The following is a 13640-nucleotide window of genomic DNA, read 5'->3' on the forward strand; positions in this document are numbered from 1 at the left end:
TAACAGCTTACGCACCACTCTGTCGCGTAATCGCCACAGCCGATACAACCTTGAAAAGTTACGAAGACACCGGTTACCACAGGTCTTGATACGCTTGAATCCCAACGATTACAAGGGCCAGTCTTATAATCATAAATTAAAGTCGCCCTCAAAATTGTCAGGTATACACGGTCCCCTAGGTACAGCGAAACTCATTTCTGATGCCGAAAACGATATAAGTTGACGAACGCTGCCGCGCCTCGGTCATTCACGCACTGATTTCACTTGTTACCTTAGGACCAAGGTTTTTGCTGTCGTCGAAATCGTAATATTTCCGAGAGTGGGAAATCCTGAATTGAGACTTCGCACTTTGAACGTGCAAAGCGCATGTTGAAACACGGGACGGCCGGCAATAACCTAATCAGGAAGCTTTGAGGGGACAAATAATCACCAAATAAAACGATGTCGTCCGTCTATCAGTCCCTTTTTCAGCGTCGTTTTATTAGTTGTTTACTCCATGACAACGTTGATGACAAAACTAGGCAGAAACGGAGAGAGGAAATAAGTCCGGAGAAATTCAGTAGCTCTGAGTTTTTAGAGAGGTTATTGCACACCCGGGATAAGCTCTTGTTACGAGGTAAATTTGAAATTCGTTGGGCAACAATGCTTTCAACTCGGTTGGTGACAGCTCACCTAACTATGTAGCTCTATAGTATTTCGAGGAAGTAGGGAGTAGTGGTATTTTAGCTCACGCACGATCACAAGTCAGGTTCGGCGGGTAAAAGGCGTAGAGGTAAACAGCCAACTTAGGTTTTATTTCACCCAGCAAACATTTACCTATCCCAATAAAAATTCACTTCTTCAGACTTGTTTTTCTGACTAAAAAACGCTTTTCTTAACTTTGAATTGCACTTATCTCCACTTCTTGAATTCCCTCATTAGTCATCTAGCCTGAAGAGATGCACTACCTGGTATGAAGCAATGAAAGTTGACGTTCCTGCAGTTGCCATATACATGCTCAGGAACACCACCTGCCTCGTCCCTACGGGTACTCATGGCAATGGTTATATCCTCTTAAGTACAATCGAAGTCCGCTGAGAAGAACCAAGTACTATGGTAAATTAGCCAAAATCGCCGTATTTAGGTGGTTCTAGGAAGGTGAACATGGAGAGTACTGCTAAGGTGTACGTAGTACAAACAAAAACCTTTATCAAACAATGTGAGTGCGTCCAAAAACTGCTGTGACTTGCGCCTGTGGAGTGTGATTTATAAGGTAAAGTGTCTCCACGGGCACCTTTTAATGGCAAGTAGCAAGTGTCCATCGTAGTTTAGCCTACCAACCTTGTGAGCGACAACTGGTCCTAGAAGCGATCAGAGTTACAGAGTCGGGATGTTTAAAGTGAACATTGGGGAAACTAAATTTGGGGTCCGCCGTCACCGTCAGTAAGGACGAAAATATATTTTGGTACTTAATTGTTAGAAAACCATGGTGAAGGTTCCTGTAAAGTGCAAAAAAAGGAGAGATGGGAGCTTATTCAAAAAAACGTGCCCCGACGATAAGGGTCGGGGAAGTTCAAGACGTCTGCCGCTTTGAATAGCATCAGGATACAGACATCTGAGAATCGTGTTGCAATAAAACGCCGTCAATAGCCTTGACCCGGCGGACCTCACTCAATCCACACAACACAGACTTAAACTATGCTGTCCCACTACGAGGTGTGTTTGTCACTGGGACTGGTTACGCGCGATAACTTGTAGGCAGGTACCCCAGTTATTTGAGGTTCGCGTAAACACCTGTAAGTTCCTTCTAGGTGAGTTCGGCAACCCATTCCCAAACGCAGGCTAGATGATTGATTAGTAGCACAGTAGCTGAACGAAGTTCCGAGCAAGATGCAATAATGATGCAGAGGTTAACGCACTAACTGTGATATTCAACAAAACTAGGGGGACGGGTTAAGATGAATCGGCGAGTTTGCAATATGAAGGGACTGAAACGGATCGACTCACCTCGGGAGGCTTCTCAACTACGCATACATCGTCCGAATCGGAAGGTTCGTTCTGAACGTCTAAATCAACGGTCTGGATTTTCGTCGCCAACTCCTGTGTAGCAGTACTTGATTTGGACTTCTCCGCTTTTGCCACCGCGTCGCTGAAAATATCCTTAAACAGCTGAGCATGTTCTGTCGTTTTGAATCGAACAGCAAAAGTTTCTGGCCTACCACCAGCGACGTCAATGGATAGGCTGCGGTCCATGGACTTATTCATCGCTTCATCCGGTGAAGGTTCAGTGAAATCGATTGCCCACCACGTCCAAGCGCGTCCATCAGTTGCACTCATCGGTTTAAGCTGCATACCAGATGTGATGGGATGGTTGCAGCAAACTTTGAGCACGTGATCACGCCGCATCAAACAACGCACTGAGCCAGTAGATGGGTTACGGAGTAATTTTAGCTCGCCCACTCCTCGTTCACGCCAGACCGATACGTCCCATCGATAAAGTTTGGCCCGTTCACAAAATATGATATCTTCATTTTCTTCACCAGTGCGGAGCACTACCTTGTCTGGCATCACCGCCAAAGCTGGTTTAAATGTTAGCTTCTCCTCATCGACTAACTCTACCTGATCTGTGTCCAGATTGTCACCGCCTTTCGTTGGACTAGTAACGGTTTTACTGGTATCCTTTTCAGTTTTACTGGAACCGAAATTGAAACTGAATCCACTAGTTTTACCCAGACCATTGAGAAGGTTCAGAGATGCGAAAGCACCCCCAGCTTTATCCGTTTTCTCAGATTCCACACAAGGACCTGTGGCTGGAGTGCTAGATGTGGGGTCCCTCCCGAAATAAAAAACCGACGGTTTAGTAAAACTTGATGATAACGGCTTTGTATCGGCTGCTAGCGATTCAGTGCTCGAAACCACTTTTGTTGTGGCACAGCCCTGTGGTGGAGACGGGGTGAACAAAGTGGTCGGCTTCGACGCACTACCAACAAAGCTGAACAAGGGCTTGGATGAGGTGACGGTTGCAGTATCAGTTGTGGATGATGTAGGTTTCGGTTGACCGAAGACGAACCCTCCACCACCCATGACGAAGCCTCCAAACAGCTGTGTAGATGAGGGTGCCTTGGAAGACTGGGCTGAACTACCACTATTTGGTTTGGCAGTGTTACATGCCGGACATGTTTGGACTGTGCTGGTGTGATGGAGCATGCAAGTTGGACAATCCCACGAACCAGGCTGAGGGGCAAACTTTAGAAGCAGAGGATCTTTGGCAGGAGCAGGTTCAGACTTTGGTGTTTCGTTAGGATTGACGGGCTTTACCGTCTGACAAGCGACGCATTTACTGGTGCCAGGTGCATTTCGCACCAAGCAGACAGAACAATTCCATTCGCCCGGTTTTGGACCGAATTTAGCATTCAAATCGATCGTTTCCTCCCTGTGAGCCTCCTGAGGATTTGACTTAGGGACGGTCGTGACAGAAGATGCCGCAGTTGTGGTCGATGGCGCGGGTGCACTTTTGCTTGCGCACTTGGTAACACATTCGCGCACAACGTCTATAAATTGCTGAAGTAACTCAGTGGATTTGAACTGAATCATAAATGTTTCGTCTTTTCCTTCGGGACATTCGGCGTAATCTCGTACGGCCCACATAGCCATTCTAGGATCTTTAGTACTAATCGTCACATGTACATTGCTCGTTATCGCATGATTGGCACACAGTTTCTTCACCTAGAAAAGAGAGTGCATGAAAAGTGAGTGGTTACAGATTGCCTATTGAAACTACATCAACTGGACCACACAAAGTGGTCAGACGCGACAAACGAGTTAGTGTTCTACAGAAATCGAACCAAACGAAAGCTGCCTTGGTTGGTCAGAATATTACCCAATCTGGATCGGGCATCAATAGCTCGACGTCACTCGCCTCCTCACCAAGATCTCAGCGCTACCGTGTGGAATATTCTGTGATAATCCTATACATACTGCTGTAATAATCTTCATGTCTCCATAAAATGCTGTCTCCAGCTACCCTGCCTTTTGATGAACTATAGTGGACGGAGCAGGAAGCCAAGAACCGACGAGCAAGTTGCACAATTGTCCGCAAATCACAAAAGCAGGAAAAGATAATATTTCAGTATGACAGCCAGCAGCAGGAAGGAACCGACGAGCAAGTTGCACAATTGTCCGCAAATCACAAAAGCAGGAAAAGATAATATTTCAGTATGACAGCCAGGTGTAAGTGGACTGAAAAATGTACAAAATCTATGAGCACCGTAATATTAGAGCTACGATAGTAACGACCAATTCGATTGCTCTATAGTCAAGTGGCCATGTTTGTCGGCACCTAACACGGCGCACCGGTTGCGCAGATAAGCCAGGTGATGCACTGATTACTCTGATAAATTGATTATTCAAAAAATCAATATAACAATTGAAATTTGATAATTTATTGGTGCCCCTTGGTACGTGCGACATGACACTAACTGACCTACCGCTACCCATTGGCGAAGCAGGAGGGAGAATTAATATTAGAGTTCAGTTAATCAAAGTTAACTGAGGGAAATATTCACGTACACAGTGAGTGCTCTGTGAGTAACAAAAATAATTCGAGTGGAGCTGCGATGTTTTTCCAAGTCAACGACGAGTGATTGATGAACTGCAACAGCCAGACCCAGCATAGCCGACAGTCTGGTTAGAAAACTTGAGTAGACGAACTCTAGTACAAATCGCATCATCGCAGATACCCAATATCCTTCAGTGCAGAACATTTGAAGTGGGCCGGATTAGCCAGGCGTATTGACCAGAAAATTAGTCATACTGCAAGAATCCAACTCCGTAACAAATTAAGACTGCATTTGATAGAAAAATACAAGATTAAATACTGGAGCTTACTTGGTCCCGACGCATCACAAGTCTATATTTGTCACCTCCTATATCATGCAAAATGCGCATCTCACCAACGCCACGAGTTTTCCATGATCCAGTCGGTTTATCGAAGCGAAAAAGACGAGCACGATCAGCGAACAAACGTTCCTCATTTTCCTCTCCCGTATATTGTTCGATTAAATCTGGTAAAGAACTCACAACTGGCGTGAAATCGACCTTGGGTTCGTACGCTTCCGGGCACTGGTCCGAGTCCTCTTCATTGCGAGAGGTTGACGGCGACTTCACACTACCACCGTTGGCCTGCTGTGGCGAGCTGTGTCCGAAAGGTTTCGTCGAAGATGACAAACTGATGCTACTAGGAGTGGAGCCCGAGGTACTGAGGTTTTCCAGTCCAAACAAAGATGGCTTTCAAAAGAGGGGAGATTGGGAACATAAATTCGCATCAGCCGACCAAACAGAGAGGCGATTCACAGGCGATCGGCCGTGGTACGTCGAACGCTCAATGATCAATGTGGTGCATAAATGACTGCAGTAAGATGCTATGTTGCTTTATTCACTTATCATTGTAGACGCATCGTAAGACCAGAAAGCATGGACTGGAACAGGCAACAGGAACAGTTGCTACATAGACTACCGATCATCAAGCATAGTCGGGGAATCACTGAAAGCCAGTCCCAATTAAACCATGTTTAGCTCTACGCACCAGTAACAAGAGGAAAAAGAAGCGAAAATAGCTGTTTTTTAAGAGGAATGGATTCGAATCTCGATGCATGAGGTCCATCCAGCAAAAGGAAGTAATGTTTACGAGGAATAATTTGCTCCCGTTTTCTTGGTGTAGTGCACTTCGTCAGCCAGCACTTCGAACTGAGTGAGGAATGAGTGTCGCTCGATACATTGAAAAACAGCAATTCCAGTCCCAAAGGAAACTGTTAACCTCCACTCCAGTCACGTCGTCGTGGTTGGACTCAGGAATGATCTTGAGGCAACAGATCCTATGGCACATGTATTCCACCTATGTTTATCAGTCGAAATAAATAGATGTAACCACCTGAGACTGCAGACTGGTGGCGAAACTTATGCCCACATATAATGGTAGTAAGTTGAAATCGTTAGACTGAGAACCAAGAGACTGAACTGAACACTGGGAGTTTATTCATTAGGATCGGCCTTTGGAGGGCGTGATTGCGTTGAAACACTTCGAAAACATCGGAGGCGAAGTTTGTCTGGCAGTACCGCCTAGGAGAACAAACCAAAACCGACATACCACAATCACGGCCGATAAAGGGTGTCCACTATTTTGAAAGGACTATTCTCGTTAAAAGTGAACAGCCATTTCCTTTGTCGTCATAAATCTTGAGTAAATATCGTCGCATGCGAAACTGGTAGATGTATATGACCGAATTTCATACTACTGCTGACTTAAGTGGAACTGTGATAGGAAAGTAATGAATCCACTTTAAATTACCCTGATGAGACGAACATACTTTTGCCGGTGTGCTCGCAGATGCTAGGGTTCCTTTTGTTTCAATGGGTGCGGTCCGTGAAGACATTGTGGCACTAACTGTTGAGGGCTGAAATAATCCAAGATTATGCAGCGGCTTAGGTTCCGTAGGAGCATTTGTTACAACGGGCTGAGCAGGGTGATTAGGACTGTCAGTACCAGAACCGATTTGTGGTCGAGAACCGTGAGTTTGATTAGGGCTGTCAGTACTAGAACCGATTTGTGGTCGAGAACCGTGAGTGGACGGGGAAGCCGAAGTGTTTGGATCCTGGCGGGGACGATCTGAGCCGAAAGTCAACTGGGCTGGAGACTGAACCACACTAGTGGGTCGAATCGGTGGAGTGATTGACGCGGTGAGGAACGACTGTTCGGTTACATCTGGTCTGCCAGATGGCTTGGGAACAGTATCCCGTCGAAGAGGCGAGTTCTCCCAGGCTAAAAAAAACGAAATAGATTGAATCAAACCATAATGCTCACAACAGGAAAATGGAGTTGAATGTTTTTGACTAATCTACCAACAGAGCTGCAAACTACTGAATAGCCCGGCGAACTGAGCGCACTTTATGGCAAGTTTAACTGTTGCTGATTTTTGGGGGAAATACTAGTTTCATCCGGCTTGGTACTGTTCGTGCAAACGTTTCGTTAACATTTGATGTTATTTCCTCAGATCAGTTATACTGGTTCTGGGTTGATGACCACACGACTTTCAGCAATAAAAGAATGATAGGGTTCCCCATAATTTAAACATTCAGTGCAATTTCATCCTGCCTTGATATCCGCATTCAAAACGTTATACCTCTCGGCTCGAGTCCGTACAGGTTTGACAAACACCGATCATAGATGTTCACACAAACTAGAGACGTATCTTACATGGATCGACCTTTAAATTGCATTTCCTTTTCAAATTTGTCTACCATCCAGTAGACAAAGGTGTCGAAAAATTGGTAGCATTCAGTGGTCGTTGACCTATTAATCCATATTAGTAATTGGTTTGTAAGAGTTTCTTCGCCGATCGGGGAAGCATCGTTAACGTGTGAACGCACTCCGTCATCTATAGAGGAAAATGTTGGTAGCTCAGTTAAGGTAGATGGTCGTTTGCTTGTTCGCTGAGCTGGGCAATTTGATTGCAAACGTTTCATAACCAATCGGGGTGACCTCGTCAGTGCGTTATTGGGGAGCGCGGTGGTACGTAGCGGTGGGTTAGTGGTAGATGAGGTCACCACGATTGGTGATGAAACGTTTGCACTCAAACTGCCCAGCTCAGCGAACAAGCCAACACCATCGACACTCCATCATCGCGATTAGTAACGCAACATCTGCAAACCATATATCGAGCTCGAGGTTCACTGTGTACATTAGTAACCATCTTAATTAGCTCAGGAGTTAAGGTGCGAGCGTTCAACCGGAGACACCGTGTTTCGAATCTTTTCTTGATCTCTTCATTGCTCCCACCGAGACGTGGGCGGTCTGGCAGTATCTTGGCTTCTACTAACATCCTGCAGGTAGTATGGTGTTGAAAGGACACCCTGAGAAGCTTCACATCAATAACAGTTGGTACAATTTGATCTTTACAAGCCCTTCTGAGACGGTAAACTCAAGAGTAATATGAACCCTTTTCTCGACTACCTACAAAATCAACCATCCAGTTTTACTTCCCCCTCTTATGTTACTGGAAGGTAGGCAATTCGGTTGGATAGATAATTGTACAGCCCTTGTTCGGGCATATAATTCACGACCCGCAGACTCATATCCAGAACAATCAATTACACTGAGGTGAGAGGACCAGGCTGACTGGTCTACGAGGCAATCCAGAGCATTCTACATAAGGGAAACCCCAGCAAACTCAAAGTTCGAAGGCTAGTAGAATGATGATGACTTTATAACGAAAGCCACCTCAGAATGAGTAAAACGTACGGGATAAACAAACTCTACTCATACGTTAATCCAGCCAAATTACATACATTATTACATCACATTCGTACTGAATAAGATGCGCATTTTGGAAACTGATCAACAGTTAGACTAAACCTGTTCGTGTGCTTGAAATCGTATGTAAACAAACTAGAATGACCGGAAAGCATAGTCATACACAATAGGTCCCATGGGTTCTACTTACTGGAGGGTGCAGAGGTTCCAGGAAATAGCGAAGCAGACGCAAGCAAAGAGTTTGGCTGACGTGTGAGGCCGGTTGTTTGATCGGATTGATGGGTGACGAAATCAACTCCACCATTTTGTTGAACTGTGGATGAGACATGAGTAGCTGCAATCCCACCACTAGGTGCTCGAGGTTTAAATTCAGCAGGTACATGGACAGGATTGTTACTTGCGGGATGGAAGAATGGCGTCCGCCAGCTGACGGGGACAGACTGCACGGGTATCTGATTGAATGTCGCAAATGGAGCATTCGGTCCGCAAAACTGCATGAGAGCTGCAGCTTCTGCGCTATTAAACACTGCTCTGGACGTGGAAATCTGTGGTGAAAAATGCGCGCTAACAGCTGCACTGGCAGCCGCGGCCATGCCCTCCGGTAGCCAACGTCGTAGATCGTTAATGGCTAGGGAGAGATCACGGATCGGACTCTGAAGAAGCTTTATAGCATCGGTAAAGTTATCGGAGTTAGCGGCTGCGGTGGAAGACTGATTCGACTGCTTGCTTAATTTCTCTTGGCATTCAACAAACTTGTTAATCGCCTCGGCCAATTGTTTGCTCGTATCGTTCAGTTGTTTCGATAGCTGTTCGTTAAGCTGACGGCTCCGAGACAATTCGGCTTTTGTTTCAGCCAGTTGGCAAGAAAGACCATTCACTAAACTTTGCCAGGTACTGAGGAAACTTGACATAAGCATTTCCTGAAAGTTAAGAGTAGAATAGCTTTAGGCAGAGTTGATGCGAATTTCTTCAAGGAAACTAAAAAGACGTCCCTACCGGTGGTAGGAAGTTCGATGAACCATTTATACCGTATATAAAAGTACTGGAAGTGGTACAAAAGGCAAAGGAATAAAAAATATGAAGAGTCCGAGTGGCAAATTTTAAGCGATAAATAGAGACCAGAAACGAGAAGCCAAGTACCTGAGACCGGCTAAGAACATCATACTGCGAAGAGTCTAGTTCGTCCGTTGATTCAGCAGCAGCCGGTACAATTAGACGTATATTTGCATGTGTTTTATCCTCCACCCTGAAATCTTCGTCCGGCTGTCGATTACCCAGGCGCCTACCACTGGCGTGAGGTGTACGCGGTGAATGAATGTACGGAAACTCAACCGTGTCATTGAGACGGGAACCCAGGATAGAATTACCAGGAGAAGATGACCGGTTGACAATGAGACTGGTAGAAACCGAGTCTGTCCAAGTAGATGGCCGAAAACGGAACGGTGTGTTCTTGCTGACGGACTGGGGTGTGTGCCAATCCGCAGGTGAACGCTGTAACACAAGTAGCGATATTCACATGAACTGGGGGAAAACTTGATACGGTCATAAGCTGGCAATAGACAATGATTCGAGAACTCACGTTATCGATGGTTAGGGGTGATTGCGACGAATGCTCCAAATAAAACCGAGCACGCTGCGCGTTGTTCAGAGGATCCCCGGCTACCGAATTGCTCACATTATCAGCATAAGCATTTGCTTCGTCATAGCCAAGGACTCGATTTTCCGGAGTGCAGGTTAGTAGCAGCTGTCCTCCTAGCCTGTATGCTTCACGACTCAAGTGGACATCAAAACCATCTAACAAGCGTATCAGCCGACGCAGAATAGCCTTTCCATCATCCGAAACGCAGCCGCTCTCTTTCGATCGTCGCGTTAATTGTGTGAGCAAACAGCAGACCCCATAGTTGAACCAATACCACTCGACCTCCTTCGAACTGTCCGGATTTTGAACCCCCAACCACCAGTTACAGTCCGACGGTAAATTGAACAAGACATGATAGATTTGCTGGGATCCAGGGCTATCCATCGTGGGCAAACTGTAGCCGGGTGACGCACGACTGAAACGTGGAAGATCCAGATAAGATGATCAGGGGTTTTCTCACAAGAGGCACGTTTGTGTAACCAGAACCATACTCAAATACTAGTGATTGCACTAAACGGCTGAATAGTAGACAGTGAGAAATGGTATGTAAGCGATTCTGTGAGTCCCCTATTACTGTTAGCATTTATGGATGTGGCCTAACGTTCAGCTTTCAGCATTCCTACAGCCAGTCACAGCAGTTTGGATTCGTACATAGTGACTAAATAGATCATCCAAACAGAGAAACCACAAGCACGACCGTTTGTGCGTCATCCGTAATCCATGTGATCGGTAACAGCAACACGACAATCCCACTGAAGTGATCTTGCGTAGTCTGTTTATTAATGCCAAAAATATAGATGAAATGCTTGAGTTTACGCAGTGGAGTCATGAGTTCTCTCGATTTCGCAAACGTTCCTGTGAAAAGGCTTTACTTCTGACAGTGCATACAACAATGAACCAGGTCACTGTAAATCTCATCAAAGGCCCTATGTATTACACTACCTAGAAAGTTGCATCCTGTCGCTCAGGACAGTGTATGTGCCCGAGCACGCAGGAACCGTACGGGTTTTTGCTAACGTGTTGGTGTGCAGCGGAGGTGGAATACCGAAGGCCTGGTATTGTAAAGCGGCTTGCCAATAGCCTGCAGCCCAATCTTCAATTAGATGCTTCCGCTCCGTCCCAGATGCCTTGTCTGCTAGGAAGGTGAGAGCGCTAGCCACTCGAAACAACAGCGCCGTCGGGAAGATACCAGACTGTTTACCAAAACAGCGCGCCGGACGAGCAACCAGGCGAAGTTGATTCAAACCGCAGTTAAAGATAGGCGGAGTTCGCATCGGTCGCACAGTATTTCTAAGACGGGCGTGAAAAAAAAAGAAAATAGGTCGAGTTATATTGCTGGAGGATCAAAGCAATCGGCAGTCATCATCGTGGAGTTAACTAACCGCACGCGGACGGGGCACATAAACTGAGAAGAAACAACAGACTGAAATAGGTCGAAAAACTAAAAACGTACTCTGCTGTGTGAGGGAGTGTCACCCTCAGACATGCTGTCCACCACTGTTTTTGAGCGACATTTGGCTGTAATACGGTTGGTGTTATGCAAACCGGAGACTTGACCCATTGTGATCCGACGCCTGTGCTCGAAGAAGTACCAGCCAAACTACGTATGGCTGCCTGTAAGAATGCAGCCAACAAAAAACATACCAAATCCAGCTGGCACGTAGTATCCGCGGGAACAGCGACGGCGTTCTGGGACTCAGTGAACGGCAGTGGCAAGTTTGACACATCCAAACCCGGGAAACATGTTGATACAACTGAAAGTAGGGTAAAGATATGCAGATAAGTTTTGGAACTTAAGACACAGCACTCGAAGAGCATTATCAAGCGTGATGAAGTGCAACTCGATTCGTCTTGCAAATTAAATGCAACCCCGGTGAAGCCAAAGCTACAAAAGTGGGTCTTCTGGACGAACCTGTCATCTTTCAGCAAAGCGGCTCATCCTACAATGACTTTTCCCAGCCAACCGTAGGCTCCAAGTAGTCAAATCCTGGTACACCGTTTTGACAAGCATTCCAAACAAGGAAGTCATGAAACTCTTATGACACCGAGCGAAACAGGTGACACCAACGCCCGCGCACTAGGTGACGTTCAGTATTAAAACAACAACCAGAATGACAGTTCCGTACAGGCAACGGGCTCAGGTAAAAGAAAATGTTCTACGCCTTCTTGTTGCTAGCAGGCAAAGTGAAACCACATAAGGACCTGAGATGAACTAAACAACTCACCCCCTTACAATGCGATGCGGTGATTTAAGCTTGATTTTTTGGTCCGGCTTGAAAATGAGAGCTAGAAAACCAGCGTTTGCTAGTTCAAAATTGAGCAACTGAAAGAACTTATGACTCCGCACAACTCAACACACTGGGGGATACGAGAATCGTAGACTGACACGTGTCTCGTGTTTGAATGACTAAATGGATCAAGATCGAATGGCCCCATCTACGTTGCATGACCTGGTACTGAGTAGCATAAGCACAAACGGCACTGGTGACTCAGCGTTGTGTTCGCATTCGCATTCGCAAGTTCATTCGGACAAGAGGGGTGAAAACTCAAGCCCAATAGCTTGTAGCGAAATATCAGGTTGGAGAAGCGACAGTCTATTGTTATTATTGAATGTCAGTACGCCACGTAAACGACAGCTTCGAAACATGAGCGCCAGCGGCTGCGCCATGACTGTGTCGTCCCAGAGTCCTAACACATGGAAATAAGGAAACTAGTTCGTTGGCTAAACTTTTCACGCCCAGCTGTCAAGTCACATCCCTGCTACCTCAGGTACTGCTTCAAACCAAAAAAATTGCAGTATTGAAATGTTAGTGAGGTGGGTGATCGTCCGTCCGATGAACCATGGGTATTCTGTGCCCGTAGTAGTCAATTTTCGGGACATAACAAAATAAGGTGAACTACAGGGTCATGTGAAATACCAAGTATACGCCATGAGCGCCGGTAACGGGGAAACCCAAAACCAATGCCAAATGTGGTTCTTCCTTTACCAGACTTTTCACTGGAGATCAATTCAGTTGACCCGTACGACCGGTCCCCGGAAACCACCTGTGAGTGAAAGCACCAAACACCGGAATGGAACGACCATCTCGAACAAAGAAGAACGCCTCGACCGGTGGGCCAAATACTTCGAACAACAACTGTCGTGGCCACCAGCAGGCACTCATCTAGGGCCCACAGGTGAAGTAGAACCCTGGACGGTGAACATGGAACCACCTACGGCCTCGGAGGTTTACGATTCCATATGTTCTCTCAAGTGCCACCGAGCTCCCGGTCCGGGTGACTTTCCACCCGCACTGTTCAAAGACGGGGTTGAAGTTCCACCGTGAAGTCACTCAGTCAGCGCTTCTCCGATCTGTTTGCTTGCATTTGGGAAAAATAATCTGTCCCAGAAACTGTGCTAACCAAAGGGGGATCAGTCTGACCCAGGTTGTAACGAGACTGAGGAGGAGAAGGCGCAAGTATTCTTGGATGAACTGACCAGTCATCCTGTCCTTTGGTATGCACTTTGCACCCACAAAGTGTAAGGTGTAAGTGTGTGGACGAGCAGTCACTGAACACGCCACTTACGATCCAGGGAGAGGCACTGGAAGTTGTGGAGCGTTTTACATATCTTGGAAGTTGTATTAGTTCTGATCGTAGTGTGACAGATGAGGTGAATGCACGAATCTGCAAGGCTCGGGCCGCGTTTGCTAACTTGAGACACCTATGGCGTCA

General features: G+C 46.3%; 1 protein-coding gene across 1 annotated transcript in view; it reads right to left on the reverse strand.

Annotated features, from left to right (window-relative positions):
* The window catches only part of T265_00163 (hypothetical protein), a gene marked incomplete at both ends in the record, with an annotated part of 37613 nt that overhangs the window by 9079 nt on the left and 14894 nt on the right, over nt 1-13640 (reverse strand). The window contains 8 exons of the mRNA XM_009163820.1: nt 1987-3705; nt 4867-5265; nt 6345-6796; nt 8478-9207; nt 9428-9778; nt 9867-10341; nt 10869-11216; nt 11380-11680. Of these exons, the coding sequence (XP_009162084.1) occupies nt 1987-3705; nt 4867-5265; nt 6345-6796; nt 8478-9207; nt 9428-9778; nt 9867-10341; nt 10869-11216; nt 11380-11680 (4775 nt within the window). The remainder of the gene's footprint in view (nt 1-1986; nt 3706-4866; nt 5266-6344; nt 6797-8477; nt 9208-9427; nt 9779-9866; nt 10342-10868; nt 11217-11379; nt 11681-13640) is intronic.

This window comes from Opisthorchis viverrini, assembly GCF_000715545.1.
Source record: "Opisthorchis viverrini unplaced genomic scaffold opera_v5_1, whole genome shotgun sequence".
In the NCBI taxonomy this organism is placed as follows: Eukaryota; Metazoa; Platyhelminthes; class Trematoda; order Opisthorchiida; family Opisthorchiidae; genus Opisthorchis; species Opisthorchis viverrini.